We start from the raw sequence: 17,077 nt of genomic DNA on the forward strand, positions 1-17,077 counted from the left end.
ACCATCACTCTCCTTGCTCTTACAGAAGGCCCTGGATCTCAACATACTCAAATTAAAAGGTGGAACAAGACATCAAACTTGTGCTTTTGAAATCAAGCTCTTACGATTAAAAAAACCTCATTTTTATGTTTACATTAAAAATTATGTTAACTGATACACGGACTTAATTCACCTGAATTTTGTAAGACTTTTACTGCATAGCAGAATGACTTTCTTTTTTGTCTTTTTTTTCCTTCTTTTTTTTTCTTTTTTCTTTTTTTATCTTTCTTTCTTTCTTTTTTTTTTTTTAAGAGTAACAGCCCATGACTAGCAACTGGACACATGCAATAACTGTTTTTAAGAGTTTTTAAATGCCACTTTATCACTCACAATGACTACAGCCCATGCTTTCTGGTCATCATCTTCCATACTCTGAACAGCATACCTGACTCAGAAATCCCAAAACAATACTCCCTCGGATTTTCTGTGATGATTGTTGCCTGTGAGACAGCTCTTGGAGATTCACCATGTAGCCTACAAGCCCTCGTCCTAACCCCTACCTGCTGGGGCATTCTCTGGCAGTGAGAAGTGGCAGTTCTTTTCTCTTCCCCACTGACCAACACTTTGACTATACGATGTAGCACAGCAGTTTGGCCCACACTTTCATTCATTTCAACTGAAAGGCAGTAACGAAGTCAAATGGAAGCTCTGCTGTCTGTGCCACAGCATGGTACTACCGGAAAGACTCTACAGGAAGCAAGTACTTCTTTTTACATGCTATTATTATAGATAAAGCACACGACCCTCAACTGGCTACTTCACAAAAATAATTACTGGAAAAACTGGGTAAATAGTGCGAACAGTGTTATAAAAAATCTAACAATCAAAACCACTGTCAACATACAGAGATCTCCTATAAAAAAGAGACAGCCTCCAAATACTGTCATTCCTGTTTCTTTAGGTAAGATTCCAGAATTTTCATCCTATCACTATGCCCATTCCTGTTCTTACCACTTCTGTGTCCAGTCATCAGAGGCACGCATAACATCCACAGTTTTTCCCCTTCCTACATTAAATAGCTGCATTACTAAATTCAAACCCAAAGAAAACTATCTTATTGATCCCTTTTAACATTACTGTGAGCTAAATTTTGAATATACTCATGAGTTACAAGTATACATTGATATAACCTATTCATCTTCTTCTGTCTTTCCCCCCCCCACTATAAGAAAACTAAGCATACTAACCGGACAGTTTCGTAAGTCTCCCATAGTGCTGGCATTCTGTAGTAGCTCTCCAAACATATCTGGAGTGGGTTTCTCTCGTCTCTCCAGCATACTTATAGCTTGATTGCTTCAGTATAGAGAAAGCATGGAAAATGTAAGTTTAATAACAAAATTTAATAACAGAATAAAAACACAAAAAAATACATCAAGTAAGAATATTTAAGTTTCACTTAAATTTTATGACAGTGAAGCTTAAAATTCACAATATAAAACTGATTAAATATCAGGTATTACTACTATTTTCCTGTTCTTCTAATAAATAATATTCTGATATACAATGTCTGCCAGTAACCTAAAGAAAAACTGGAACAAGATGGAATGTCAGGCAGCAGCCACAAGGGGGAACGCAACCTGGGTTTACAGTGCTCTTCATACACTGGTCAAGTGGTACCGTTGTTGACAGAGATCTGCAAGAGAAGAGCAACTAGCAGTTTCCAAGACAACCTTTTCCAGCTCTGTAACTACATGCCTCTCATCCAGGAAAACAAACGAAGAGAATTTCTCACCTCAATAAAAACTTCAAAAACAAATGAACAACTGACTTCTGCCTTTATCAGATTTAGGCAGCTTTTAAAAGAACAGCCATCTACTAAAAGAGAGATACACTTCTCTCCTCTAGAATACAGGCAGCAGAACTATTACAGGGCTGGAGCTATTGCTTTGTGCACCGTCTCCTTTAGAGAAAGGTCATGGTGACTAAGGGAGTCCCTCAATGACAGGAAAAAGCAAGCGTCACATCCATCTTCAACATGGACAAGAAGGAGGATTCGAGAAACTGCAGGCTGGTCAGTCTCACTCTAGTCCCTGGGGAGATGTTGGACAAGAAGGTGATTGAGAGCAGCCAACACAGATTTACCAAGGGCAAACTGCTTGAGCAACTTGATTATCTCCTACCATGAAATGACTGGCTCTGTGGAGGCAGGGAAAGTGCAACGAATATCACTTGGTCTTTAGCAAGGTTTTTGACACAGTGTCCTACAGCATTTTTGCAGCCAAACTGTGAGGTGTGGACTGGAAGGATGAAATACAAGGCAGACAAAAATCAAACTGGACCTTCAGGCCCACAAAATCGAAGCATAACCAGCAGTCTGTTATGAACGGTGTTCCTCAGGGGTTGATACTGGGGCTGATGCTATTTAAAAAATTTTTTTAAACAATCTGGAAAATGAAACAGAACACAACCTTATCAAGTCGATGGATGACACCAAACTAGAGGGAGCAGTCAACAGGCTGGAGGGCAGGGCTGCTACTCAGAAGGACTGTGAGAGGCTAGAGGAATAGGCTCTCGGGAACCTCATGAAGATCAATAAAGGAAAATACAGAGTCTTGCACTTGGAACAGAGTATGCTCAGTGCAACAGTACTGGCTGGGCACTGAGTATCTAAGGAGCCACTTCCCAGAAAGCTGGTGGACAACAAGTCAGACCTAAGTATGCAGTGCACACTCACAGTGACGAACACTAACCTAATACTGGGCTTTAGCACACAGGTTGAGAGAAATGATTACTCCTCTCTACTCAGTAATCATGAGGCCTCATCTAGAATATTGTGACAAGTTTTGCACCTCTCCACCTCCTTTCCAGTACAAAAGAGATAAGGATAACTGGAACAAGTCCAGTAGAGGGCCATAAAAGATGATTAGGGGGATGGAGCAGATGCCTTGCAAGGAAAGGCTGAAGAAACTGGGTTTGTTTAATTTGGAGAAAAGCAGGCTAAGCTAGGGGAGACCTAACTGCTGTCTTCAGCTAAATAATGGGGGTTACAGAGAGATGGTGCCAGACTCTTCATAGAGGGGCAAAGAGAAAGGACAAGAGGCAACAGTCAAAAGCTTCAGGAAGGGAAATTCTGACTGGATATAAGGACAGAGTGGTTAAGCACTGGAACAGGCAGCCCAGAGAGGTGATGGAATCTCCATCCTTGTAGGTTTTCAAAACTTCACTGGACAAAGTCCTGAGCAACCTGATCTAGCTTTGAAGTTAGCCCTGCTTTGAGCAGGAGGATGGACCAGATGTCCACCAAAGGTTCCTTCCAGCATAAATTATTGTGTTTTTTCTCTTTTCATATCTTGCTTCTTAACTCACCGAATCCGGTATTAAGATCTTTTTAAATATGGATGAGTCTTTGCCATCATAGTTAAACAGTTTCAGAAAAATCAACAACTAAGCACACTGATCCACAGCTAAACTGGTATCTTCTGCTCTACTAAACCCTCATACTCTCTATCATAGCTACCAAACCTCCACCAGCCATGAACAAACCATGTTCTGGACACTGAATCTTGTGAATATCAGAATGCCAGTATAAATAAGGCAAGTTCTCTTCCCTGTAAAAATCTCAACTCACCAAAGTGAGGTTGTAGAGATGTAATGTACCATCTGGATGAAAGGCAGTGGGTCAGAGGTGGCACCACAGCTAGTGCAAACACACTAAAGAAAAAGCAATATATTGACAARGTTAAACTAGTATTTCCACAGCACAACTTCTGCTCATATTTTTTTTACCATGATAACACGTCTTAGGAATGAAAATTTGAAAATGAGAATTGGTGATTTGTGTAAAGTAGATACTATTATCTCACCTGCTCAAACAAGGTCATTGCAAACTTCTGATGTGAAACACAATGTGGCGCAGTGCAAATATCTTCCTTTGTCTCATCTGCAATGTGGAAGTGAATTCGCATCAAGAGGTTTTCCTAGCCCAAGAGGGAAGAAAAAGTGAAAAAGCATTAAAATCAATTGAAATGCAGACAAAAGTTAATTAAATATAAATCACAAGAGCGTCTCAGATGCAACAAATAATGTTATAGTAGAAGTGTTATTTACAGAGATAGAATGCTCTTGCAATTTTTTGAGAGTTGCTTAGGAAACAAAAAGTCGGTATTTCTTTGATATAAAATGTCTACCATCTCTCTGATTTGAAACGCTACATCAAGCAACCAAGTATTTTATTTACCAGCAGAGATGAAGATTCTATCATGAATTTTTCTGACTGCTTCTTAAATATCAATGGGTTTGACAAAGTGCAATGGGCAGCGCAGCTCTGAAGTTTTAATAACAGCGGGCTGCCACTAGCTAGCAGTTAACTGCCTAATTCTTCCTCATCAACACAAAGTAACTCCAATCAATTTCTATATACTGCGAGGACTTTAAAATATGGTAAATAATCTACATTCTAGCAAGAGAGGCTGGGGACACTTAATAAATGAAGAAGCAGATCATATTCTGCAAGAAACAAAAGCATTAAACATTTTCTAGAAATTATTTCAGACAACTCCATCTGTTTTCACGTTCCCAGGAGTTCTTGTTCTAAGACCTCCTTTTCTTCCATTGTTGCCAACATATATCTGAGGGTGCCAGAAGTCTACTGCCACCTCTTCCAGCAGTAGAGTTTTCACTACCAGCTTGAGCTACCCAGATGGTTCATAAGTCTGAAATAACCAGGTCAAGATTAATTACTAGGCAAAATAGCTCTGCCCCAGTACAATTTTCTTTGAACTTTAGAATCTAAGCTCCTCTTCTGCTATTTAAAATAAATCTCTGCCTCTAGAGCTGAAAAGGTTGACTAAGTGAAAAGCTATGGAATTATCTCTGCCTTGAAGCTTAACCTCAAAAGAAAATTTTTACCAGTTTTAACTGTCATTGTGCCAGCATGGTTAACCTAACAAACATGCTTGTGGGGACTCTTGCTACAGTATTAGATGGGCTATTTGGATCAGCATTCTAAAAACCAGACCTAAACCAGAAGTTCCCATATTCTGCTACATACAGACCTTTGTTCATGTGCTGGGCTGCATACAAATATTTGACAGAACTGTGGTGACAGGGGCTCCTATGTAGGTGGATCTAATTTGTTTCATTTTGCGGCTTTATTGGTATGATTTATTTCCATTTTAGACACGCTCAATAAACTATACTATTTTTTATACTATTATTCTTCCCTGTCATGGTATCATCCAAACACAGGGTAGCTTGAGGTATCACAAGTTCATTGTAAGTCCATTTAGTCTCAGAGAGAAACTACAAAACCCTCTATACATTTATCCCATTTATATGATTTCTTACAGTGCAACTGTCAAATTAGGTAGGTATAGGAAACAAGATTCTTTGTATGGAAAAGACTCCACTCTGAATGGTGCTTTACCTGAGAGAAGTTTTTACCTTGCAGTAGTAAAACCTATATATTTTTACTTTGGTTAAGAATTAACATCTTTCTTAACATCCACATAGGATACAAATGCCCTTGGCCACACCAGGGACACAATCATTTCCAGGAGGCGGACCAGCCAATAGGTCAGCAAGACAAAATTACCTCCTGATTAAGTTAAAGAAATTTAAGAGACTGAAAAAGGAAAAGGAGGAAATGGGGGTAAGGATAAGATCTGAACAGAATGGATGCCATGAAAAGAGTTTTAGTACAGGAAGGAAGCAAGTGGGAAAACCTAAGACGACAGGATTTGTGTAAAAGCCATCTCCCAAACACACAGATGAGATAGATAATCAGCCTAAATAAAATTGTCAGATGGTTTACAAACAGGGTAAGAGAAATATTTGGAGTCAAACCTTTTGTTGTTGCTCATCTCCATTTGCAAACAATTGTGTTGTCTGTACTTGGATTTTATAAATAGAGGTTGAAGGGGTTGTATTTGGTCTTTTTATTTATTTTGACTTTTCCCTTAGCTAGAGTTTAGGAAAAGATGATTTCAGGATAACTGGCAAACAAAATGCCCTTTCATCCCTTTGAGGTGATTCATAAAACAAGAATCCTTCTTGCAGTGCCTAGCGTATCAGTACAATCACCAAGAGTATCCAAAAGATAACAAGGGAAGGAAGAATCTCCATCTATATCTTTATCTATATGAATGTTATAGAAGCAAGCAAGCAATTTGCAACTATTAACAATTTTGCTGGTACTGACGAAGCCTTTTTGGTAATGACTAGCCTTAAGTGTTTTCACAGGAGAAAACTGTATTGCTTCCTTTGATCAAGAACATAATGCTTGTGAGGTTTCATCATCACACCCCATATCAGAATTTTGCAAAGCACAGAGTTTTGTTTTTTTTTAAAAAAAACAATTCCTAGCTACACTTGAGACTGCAAGCAGTATATATGCAAAGATTTAACTGAAAAATGGATAACACTGGTATTTTCATTTCCAATTCACTAGCAACAGCTCTCAAACCAAATGTTGGTTCCCCACTGGAACACTTCAAGCGGGGGAATCTCTCACTTTTACAGGCCACATATGCAAAGTCTGTTGGAATTTGAGAGAAGAAAAAAAAGAAAGAAACATTGTCTAGTGGGTGTTTGCACCTATGCCTGTCAGACCATCTTTCAATTATACTCACAAAACACTCAGCAGCATCATCCATGATGCCCAGCTGGAAGCGTTGCTCATCCTGAAATGTCTTTGCAAGAGCAGTGCGTAGGGCATCAGAAGGCAATACCTTTTCACTGCTACATTGGAACTGGTTGAAGATACCCTAGGAAAAAAAGATTAAAGAAGCTTAGTTAATGTATTTTCCTACACATGACCCATAAATTATCTGAAAACAAACAAGAAACTCTTAACTCATTTTAATCAAGCAACACACAAAGATATTTTTTTGTACAGGGAATATAAGAGAAGATCCTAGAAGTTCCTCACTTGAAACTATACCCTCTTTGTGGTGTTTTCCTTCCTTTCCTTTCAAAGAGCACATATCCAAGGAAAAGATGGTGGGGAGTCTAGAGTAAATTTCCCTCTATGTTATCACCCTTGGGTCTTCCCCCAGATTTGATTCTGGAAGTAAATACAATGGACACCAAAACTATTCCTCATTTTTTATTCCTACCTCCCCCTCTCCAGATCACTTTTTCACTCYCATCCCAGTAGCCTTCTTACACATGCATTCTTTCCTCTTCCAGTTAACTCTTTCCAGACTTCTTAGTCCTTAACAGCCACAACCTGTTGCTTGCAGTATTTCATGAATTTACCATCCATTAAGTCCAAGAATCAGATGGTGTATGGGTCGGCACGCCAGCGAAAAAACACAGGACATTAACAGTACCTCCTACATATGGCTAGCTGCTCACTTGCTGCCATAAGCCTGCATTTTCATACCTGTAACTCACAGATTATCTGGGTATTCACTTGCAAGAACAGTATTTCTATACAGATACATATCACCTGAAGTGTAGGTTATATGCATAACAGTTCAGTACATACTCCCAACTGATTTAAACCTGCCTTCTGACATGAATATGTAGCAAAAAGGGCTTCTGAATAGAGTTATTTACCTTCTTAATTTTCACTGTGTCCTCCTACAAAGACAGGAACATAAATCTGTACGCAAGCTCTTAGTTTTAAGTAAAAACTTCTGGTCCTTATTTTCATACAAGTCCATACTGTCCCCTCTACCACTCCTATTCTACTTTCTACCTCATTTCATATGACAAGCAACTATCTTCATTGTAGTCCGTCTCAAAATTCTGCTTATCTCTTCCTATAAAACTTTCCTCACAATGTCTCACACCATCCCCAAAGACTGGGAAAAACTCCATTCTTGTTGCAAAAGAAAAAAAACTATTTATCATCTTCAACTATAGGCCACTTGGCTTTTCTGCCTTCTAAACTAGTCTCACAAGAGAGAGAAAGCCAGTCTCAAGCTGGTTTGCTGGTTTGGTTTTCTTCCCAAGTCATAACGAGAATCCGTACTGACGTTCATCTCTGTATCACTTCTTGCCCTTAATTATAGAAAGCTTCTCACTAGCATTCTTAGAATCTGTAGTCACTGGAAAAAAATAAATTTTCTCCTTTATCAATTCTTATTTGTTTCTTTTATCAGGAAATGAACAGGTAAACTGAGAGAAGGTTTGTCCAACTCTGCAGTCTCAGCAGCTTTGAAGAAGCTGAAAAAATGCAGAACATAGCTGTCATTACAGAGCCAACAAACAAACCTCAGTGTCTGTTCAGTTTCTGGCTGTAGGAATGGTAGAATTTACAGTGTTGACAGATGAGATAACACACCCATAAAATGCCCATTTCTCCTTACTGGTATTTTCATTCGTAGTGTGGTTGTGCTTATGGTGCTCGTTCTTGGGTAAGGGCCCACTGTGCTAAAGACAACAGCAATTCTAATACTGCATTTATTACAGTATCAAACAATGATAGGGAAAGTGTTAATTAAAAAAGAAGGCTGCAGGGCAAAAAATCTCACACTTCACAAATTTCAGACAATGCTTCTCCTCAGTTACTACCTATCTGTCTATTTACACACACTAACACATACAGATATATATAAAATGGAAAAAATGACACTGTTCTTAATGATCCTGACTCCAATTTCTGTCACTAATAATAAAGTAAGTTTCATGTTTCATTAGTAAATTTTTTCAATGGACAAGAAAAAAAATAATCATAATTCCATCCTACTTCAGCACTTTTCATCAAATAATTTAAGAATGCCTGAAAATATTCATGACTGTGCTTTAGAAACATGTTAATTCTGGTTATCAGTGTCACTTCACAGATCTGGAAACCGAGGCACTTGCCAAGTGACCTGCATGCAACCTAACCTGGGGAACTGACAGAGTGGCCAGGACCCAACTTGCTTCAGCGAGAGCTCTGAAATGGCTTTGCACTCTTGAAAAAGCAGCTAAGTGGGTGGGTGGGGGGGGGAAGCAAGCACACCAAAACACTAATTTCCATCTTTGAGGAAAGGGTATACGTTACTTTGACTTTTGACACACCTATCAGTTAATATAAAGAGATTCAGTGAGGAAAAAGTGATCTTGATAATTTTAGGTAATTGGTTTTGAGCTTTTTACAAGATACTGCATTTTCTTCCACAACTTAATTATTTTTGTATCACAAAATAATCACAGTCATCACAATTAAAAACAACAACAACCTTCAAAAATATAAACAGCAGAAAATTATGAAACCTGTTACCACAACCAAGGCACACAAATGATTCAGAAATGTCAGAGAATTCTGGGAAGAATTTAATATGTAAAAATCAAGCAGTAAAAGATCCCAATACTATATAGAAGAATTCTTCTTAAAATTTATAATGGCATAGCACACAATGGTATAGTCTTCTTTAGGTTATGAGGACTGAAAAAAGGTCTTAAAACCAGCTGGAAATCATGCAGTTTAATCTAAGAAAGATCAAACCCTATCATGTCATTGCACACTGCATTTTGGAGCACTTCTTGGAACATAATATTTTTAGCTTATAGGAAGCCCAGGAAAAGCATCTCAAGTGGAGTCAAAATCACTTTGAACACAGTCTTTCTGTGCTGTTTTCCCCTTTATTTTTCAGGGCAGGTTCTTTGCTCACCTTTTCATCAGAACAGGTCTTTCTGGTCGCTCTGCCTCAGACAGAAAGGTGTGGCATTTCCTGCAGTTTCATCACTTTAAGTTATCTAAGTTGAATCTCTCTCCTTCATTTCAGATCTTGCCCTCAAGCTATACTGTTAATCACTAACATTTGTCCCATACACAGGTCTGAAAGCCAGCTGGGAGCAGCCCCGGAAAGCACTGCTGCTTCTGCCCCAGGAGTTTTCATGCCACTTGTATTCCAAGAGCTTCTGAACTTAATGAGAACTGAATGAATGAGAATAACAAGAACTTATATATGAAACATTCAAACTTCATTCTCTTTAAGAAACTTCTTTGCCTGAATTTTAAGATAGTGAGAAACCCCATTAGTGTATTCACAACACCGGTGTTCTCTCTAAATGAGTGCAGTCTAGTACAAATGAGAGGATGCTTAATGACAGTCAGAAGGTGAAAAGGCATTGCTAGAAGCCTTATAAACAAGTCTTTTCTATTCTACCAGTTTTCAGTAACCAAAAGGAAGTGAGCAGAACCAAAAAAATACTGGCTTAACAGGAACTCTGACCAATTACTAACATTAAATTAGCAGCAATACTACAGATTTCTACACTGATGACCTGTTCTCAGCATGTCAGAAACTCAGCGAGCCAAGACAGAGAACAGCATGAGCAAGGATTTTTTTCAGATAGGAAGTATGCCTTCTAGTTACACTGCATTCCTGAGGTCTATGAAGAAGCCTATCTCCCTCCATATCTCCTTCTCTACGGATCTTTAAAGGTCTGAAAAGGGTAGCAGAGCCAGTAGAATTAGGAGGCACAAGCATTCTTTAATAGAAATATAAATTACAAAGGAGGCCATCTAGTTAATCCCCAAGTACTAAGTCACAATCAACTATACTTACTTACATAGTTGATCTTATGCCAACTTGCTCTCAGAGGCATCCAAATCTGGAAATTCCTTAACCATCACAGGCAATCTATTCCAGGGCATCACTTGTTTATTACCGTTCAGAAGATTTTTTCCTAGTTTCTAACTGGAATCTTCTCGTTCTATCTACTACAGGTTTGAGCTTCTGACACACAGCAAAACAAGGTCTTGCAGAGTAAGTGCTCTTCCTCCCTCCCAAAATCACAAACTTCCTAAAGCTTCAGAGAACAACTTAAGGTTTGAGACAAGGACTCCTAAACATACAACCATTCAAGCTGAAACCTGGCTTTCTACTACAAATTGCTAAAATTCACATGCATGATCATAAAATGAGTTGCGCTTCATTTGTTTAGAGGATTAAGACAGTAATTAGCATCTGGGGTAATTTGAGCAATCAACATTTTAGAGTCCTTATATTTTATTTTTAAATATTCGGAAGTTCAAATATCTCTGAATCCCTCCATAATCTACAAGGTCTCCTCCAAATTGATCTCTAACAGTGTTCGCAATCCACTGTCTCTCTAGGGAAGAAGTATTCAATTTGGGGTAAACTGACATCTGTAACATGTATCTAACCAGACTGATGGAACAAACCTCAGACTTGATCATATGCACATATGACTCCTTAATCAAGCATGTAGAAACAGGCTGGCATAAGAATAAATGGATGGCTGAAGACAACAGTCAACAGCTCCTGAATCAGATCAGTGTCTACGTACTGTAAGTTTGAGTTTTGTCCTTGGCAGCTTTCTGAGGACTAATTCCCCCTCTTCCAGCATTGTGTAGAAGTTCCTTCTGGAAGGCATACTGCGGCAGCTCTAGCAGTGTGAAGTTTCTTCTCAAAGAAAAAAAATATGTTCCTCCAAAAAGCTTTAGTAGTCTCCATTTTAATAGCTTCTGCATTTTAGCAAAACCTACAAATATTAACATGACTAATCCTCATCCTTCTCTCACTGGTCAACATACCAATATTATTCTTGCTCTCACTCAACTGGGAGAGGATTTTTCCATTTTTTAAACTTTCTCTTCAACTTCAAAAGCATGTTCTCCTTACTCCATTACATTCATCTGACTATTTTTTTCCTTGTCTACAGTACCTAATCTTTCATCCAGAACATCACACTCTCCTCTCCTGATGCAGCTTCCTACTCAGTACAACAACCTGTTTCAATAAAAATTCTGGCTCCTAAGATCATTTTTCTCCCATCCAACCACATCAGCCTCCACCCACAGTACTTCCACTAACTCCCATTTCATCCTCACATTTCCTCATGTTATATTTGCCTTCCAGGGCCCAAATATTTCTGGCCTTATTTGCTTTTGTATCTTTGGATTCCTTTCTGAATCTCCAAGCCTGATAAGAGCAAACCTACATACTCCATTTATTCCTTTCTTTCATAGCCTTTTTTGCATTTTCTCTCACACTGTGCCCGAAACATTAACACATCCTCCCCCTAATGTGGAATGTAAAGTCAGGCATCCCCTTGTTACCATCAAAATAAAATAAAATACATAGTTTATATAACATATATATAAAATACCTAGTTTATAAATATATACATATAAACATATATAAAAACATATATAGTTTATAAAACAAAATATATAGTTTCTCTGAGTTTTAGGTAGGAGGGTGTCAGAGAAAAAAAAAAACAAAACAAAAAAGGCAAAAATCCACAGAATCTACACATCAATTAGGTGACAATTTATTAACCACTTGATCAAGATTTAAAAAAAACAAAATAACAGAAATTATTTTACAGAGTTTTGCTACTGTTTTACCCTGGAATACTGTCCTGATTTGGAAAGAGCACAAGACACAAGGATGAAATCTTTGCAACTAACCTATTACTTATTCTTTCACCCATTTCATGAACTTTTCGTAACAAATCTCTCCAATTCAAGTAACTGTCTAATCAGAACCATGAATTAGAGTCATTCCTATTCTTTCAAGTATTCTGATATCCTATTGTTCTCAGTTTTCACCTTAGAAAACAACATCATTTCTACACAGAAAATTCACATTCTTCCTGCTTTTGTTGCACATGACAAAATTGCAAAAAGAACAGCCTTACTGGAATTTATCAATCAATAGAGAATTCTTCTTTGTGAGGAACAAAAAACACTCTGTCCTATATCCTGGCACTATAGAGCTCCAAGTACAATCCCTGGAAGGAGAACAAACTCTCTGTGGCATGCTCAGTACAGTGGACGGATTTCCCCCTTCCTGCCCCCCTTCCAGCTGTGATAAACAAACACCAAAGCAAAGGCACGCTCTAGAAAATGAAAATAAAACAGAACACAGTAGACTTCAACATTAATAATAAATCAAAAAGCTGTTTTAGTGTTATGCCAGGCATGCCACATAGTGGTAAAGACAGCTGGTATACTGAAAAAAACTTGAATAATGCCACAGCATCTTAAGGAGCAGTGTTTGGGATTCCAGTACAAAGTCTGCAGTTTTTCCTTGTCTTTTTATATGAGTTGATGCAAAATTCCTTCAAAATAGCCAACAAACATATGTCTGGAATGATTTCAAGGTTCAGTCTATAGCCAAATAAACATAGCCAGGTAACATGGCAAGTTTTAAAACTACTTCACTTCAGAAATTTGTGCCACAAGTATCTTCACTAATACTTGATTTGATATCAGATACATTACTCAACTGTCCCATGATCTCTCATTTTCTAAATAAAAGTAACTTATAACTATAAATACTATTTATAGAGCTAGCTGAGCATTTACAGTAAATACTGTGTGTGACATCAGAATCCCTAGAAACAGTTGCAGCAAGCCAAGAAAGTGTGAAAAAAAAAAATAACCTCTTAGGGAGCTATTCACAAAGGCTAAATTTAGTCTAGTGAAGACTATCTTCCTCTAAAGTCAACGGGAAGAGAGTGTGTCCTCTGGAGACACCTGTGAGGGGAACTGGGGGGTGGGAAGCAAACTCTTCACCCCTTCCCCAGGCTAGGCTGGGATCTCAACATGCTGGCAGGTTTTGGAAGAAAAGTAAACCTGTCTTGCCTCATCCTTGCTTGGTCTGCACAGGCATCTTGGGCAGATCCACCTGACAGCACGCAAGGGTAACTGCCTCTCCCCAGGCCCTAACGGGAGATTTTTGCTTGGTAGAGAGCACCGGATTCTTGGGTCCCCACTGGCTCCAGCCAAGTCTTCTCCCTCATCTTAGCAAAGCCTAAGGCAATATTGGAGAGAAAGATGCTGAAAAAAACCAAATGTGGTCCAAGGCTGGGAGGCTAAGCTAGATATTACCCTGGCAAGACAACTATTACAGGCTTGCAGAGCAGATGGGGGAGAATGAATAAGGAAGGGAAGGGATTACCCCGCTGCACTGGGGTGCAAAACATGCTCTTGGTGATGTCTGTGGTAATGGGTGTATATTAAGCACACTATCCCATCTGTCTTATACAACTTTATATACTTGTATAGTATACTTATATACAGATAGCCCAGACCTTTAAAGAAAGGAAAAAGAGCAGTTTCAGAACCACTGATCCACCCCAGGGCAACTGAGAGAAAGTAAGTTATTTTCAACAACCTTTTTTTTCCCTCTACTGCCTGCTAAAGGAGTTTATGAAGATGAATGCCATCACAGTTGGGAGCTATCCCCTGTGAATACCTTTATGATTTGGTATCCCCACCTTTTCAGCTGTATGCAGTGACCTTTTTGGGGGGGGGTGGGGAGAGTTGCACACTCAATTTCTCTAAGAGGTAACTGACATCTTTTATTACACATCTTTATAATAATATTTTACTTGGTAAGAACATGGAAATGGAGAAAATTCTCAAGTATTTATGTACATGCACTAATATTTCACATAAATTAATTAAGGTGGAGACTTGTCATTGCATCAGCCAGAGAAAAACCCAGAACTGTGAGATGCTTTATCTGAAGTTAACAAGCATAAAGGAATCAGGTTTGAAACAGTCCTATGACTTCTAACAAAGTCGTCTACCAATTTTTTGCTCTTACATAGTTTGACAATAGATGTCTGAAAACTTTCTGGAGGTTCTGGAATAGACTTGGATAGAACACGCTGAAATTTCCCATGAAGAACAGACTGCAGATAGTGAAAACACTAACAGTTATGGCTTGGATTAAAGCCAGTTTGAATTTATTTATTTACTTTGTCTTACTTTGTCAAGTACTGGTTACTGCTTATATTCTGAAACACTTCTCCAGATAATTCTTAATTTGTTTATGCATTACCTGAGAATTTTTTATTGCACACTTTTAGTTCCGAGAACTATAGGAATTCTGCACACAACTGGATACAAGCTTTCTGAACTATGCAATAGAACTTGAGGGATCTGGTGCGATGCAATAGCTTTGTTGAAAGCTAGGGACTGTAGCACCTTCTGGCTAAACATGGCATTAGTAAGAACTTCTGGTAGGAAACAAAACAAAAAAACACCCTCACAGATTCTTGGGAGCAAGAGGACAGAGCAATCTTTCAAGGGCTGCATAATTTAAAAGTGAACATATGGCTGCAGGCATACGATTTGTGAATTCTGCCACTCTACCTGTCACTTACAAGTTTAAAATAACATATTGCACACTTCACCAAGACATCAAAAGCAAGGATTTTATTAACTAAACCAAATATCCTTGTCCTCTTTGACCCAATGCCTGCTTTTAATGCACCTACTCCAAAGATCCTGTCATCTTCTGTTCTTATTGCAGTGCTTTCCCCTTTCATTCCAGTACTGCTAATCCAGATGCATCTTTGTCCAGTCTACCTTTCAGTACTATTTCCACAAAGTTTCATCCTCTCCCTTTTCCTTCCCCTCCCCGCCTTTTTCAGTGCTGTCATTCAAAACAAGTTTTCAACTATTATCATTACACTAAAACCTCACAACTCTGCCTCAGAATCCAATCTACTTTCATTCAAATGGCAGGACCTGTCTGACCTCCTGGTATCTCCTTGCCATATCTTGCTGCTAGGTTAAACTCTACAACAGCCAAAACTTTTCACAATAATTTCCTAAATCCTTTTCTCTCTGTCCTCTTCTTCTCATTTACCAAAGAATGGCAGCAATCATCTTGTGATACTCAAGGGCATGATCTAAGAATTAGCTTCAACTCATTTACCTCCCTGAACTCACTGAACTCAAACCAGATCACGCCTCAGTGCTGCCACTTCCTTATTAGGAAAAAAGGGATACACTTTATATTCTGTCTTTCCTTTGTCTGCACAGATGTATTTCTCACTTAGGCTATCTTGCTCCTAAACTACTGTAATATGCTCTTCTGACAATACTGCTGTAAAAACCATCCTGTCTCATCATTTCAACAGATACGTCTTCATACAGATTCCTCTTCAGGAGGAAATTACTTACCTTCTTTCACATCTTATCTTCATAGTCTCATCTTTGCTGTTCTTTTGCAAGGGAAAATCCCTCAATGAGAGTCCAAATACTCACTAGATAACTCTCATTTCAAGCCTGTCTCTACCAGAACACCTTAAAGTCACTTAACAGTAGCAAGACAGCTAGTATACTATAAATATTGCCTTCAGATGTTAATTTAATCCTTGTACTCTCCCTCTTTATTTTGCCATATTTATAAAACATGCTGTCTGTCTTTTTTATTACCGTGCATAGAATGTATAGCACAATAAATTCTCCCACAATGCATTTAAATATTTTGCTTGGATTTTACAACCCGTTTGTGATCAAAGAAAATGCCTCAGTTCCAATTTCAGAGAGAAAAACCACACTCAGGTAGGTTAAAGCCAGTATTTTCAGCAGGTTTGGATCACGTCCATTTCTCCCACCAGATTTGATGGAGCTGTGGGTTTGCAGAAGAAGAATTTAAAGAGAAGGGCAAAAAAAAAAAATTGAGGCACTCAAAATTATTGGAAGGAGACAAATGAAGATGTAGGATTGCACAATTTATCCAAGTATATTAAGTCAGCTCAGAATCAGAGGTGAGCTAGCAGCTAGCTCTTCCTGTCCAGGCAATATCTATGACAGTTAGTTATTGCATCTGCATCTAAAAACAGAGTTGGTATTCTCTAAAAGAGATGCCATGAAGAGCTGTCTGTTTAATGCAGACATCAATATTCACAGTGCGAAATACCTCCTAGTCTTACATAATCAACAGTTTTGAACAGAAAGGTTTAAAATTGACTTGCCTTCTGTGCTGACATTAAAAGCAGCTCTTAAGTAAAGGTAAAATCTGAAGACAATACTGACTGTATATGGAGTAGTATTTATAAACCAAAAGATGATTTAAAAAAAAAAAAACACACAGAAACAAAGAAAACATGTTTTAGTGGTTGAACTAATCTTTCAGACAACACAGAGGCTTACAGCGATCCACACTCAGTTGATGAGACTCCTTTTATCTGAAGTTTTGCATACAATACCTTCGTAATTTATTGGATGATCATACTGAAAAAACAGCACTATCTTATAAGGGTCTGCAGCTGGTATATAATCAGATTTACCTTTGCTCTCACCAATTTCCAGATGCAAGTTTAATTACATGTTAATTAAATATTGGAAATATTGCTGTTTGCTCTTTTTTATTTTTCATTTATCCTC

The 17,077-nt window shown here is 38.2% G+C and overlaps 1 protein-coding gene across 6 annotated transcripts in view; it reads right to left on the reverse strand.

The window, feature by feature from the left end:
* Positions 1-17,077, reverse strand: part of USP54 (ubiquitin specific peptidase 54) — a 90,578-nt gene that overhangs the window by 34,327 nt on the left and 39,174 nt on the right. For all 6 annotated transcript variants that reach the window (XM_026055859.1, XM_026055858.1, XM_026055862.1 and 3 more), the window contains exons 4-7: positions 6,609-6,743; positions 3,843-3,956; positions 3,608-3,690; positions 1,227-1,332 (exon numbers count right to left, since the gene is read on the reverse strand). In XM_026055859.1, the coding sequence (XP_025911644.1) occupies positions 1,227-1,332; positions 3,608-3,690; positions 3,843-3,956; positions 6,609-6,743 (438 nt within the window). The remainder of the gene's footprint in view (positions 1-1,226; positions 1,333-3,607; positions 3,691-3,842; positions 3,957-6,608; positions 6,744-17,077) is intronic.

This window comes from Apteryx rowi, unplaced genomic scaffold (genome assembly GCF_003343035.1).
Source record: "Apteryx rowi isolate R43461 unplaced genomic scaffold, aptRow1 scaffold_126, whole genome shotgun sequence".
Lineage (NCBI taxonomy): Eukaryota > Metazoa > Chordata > Aves > Apterygiformes > Apterygidae > Apteryx > Apteryx rowi.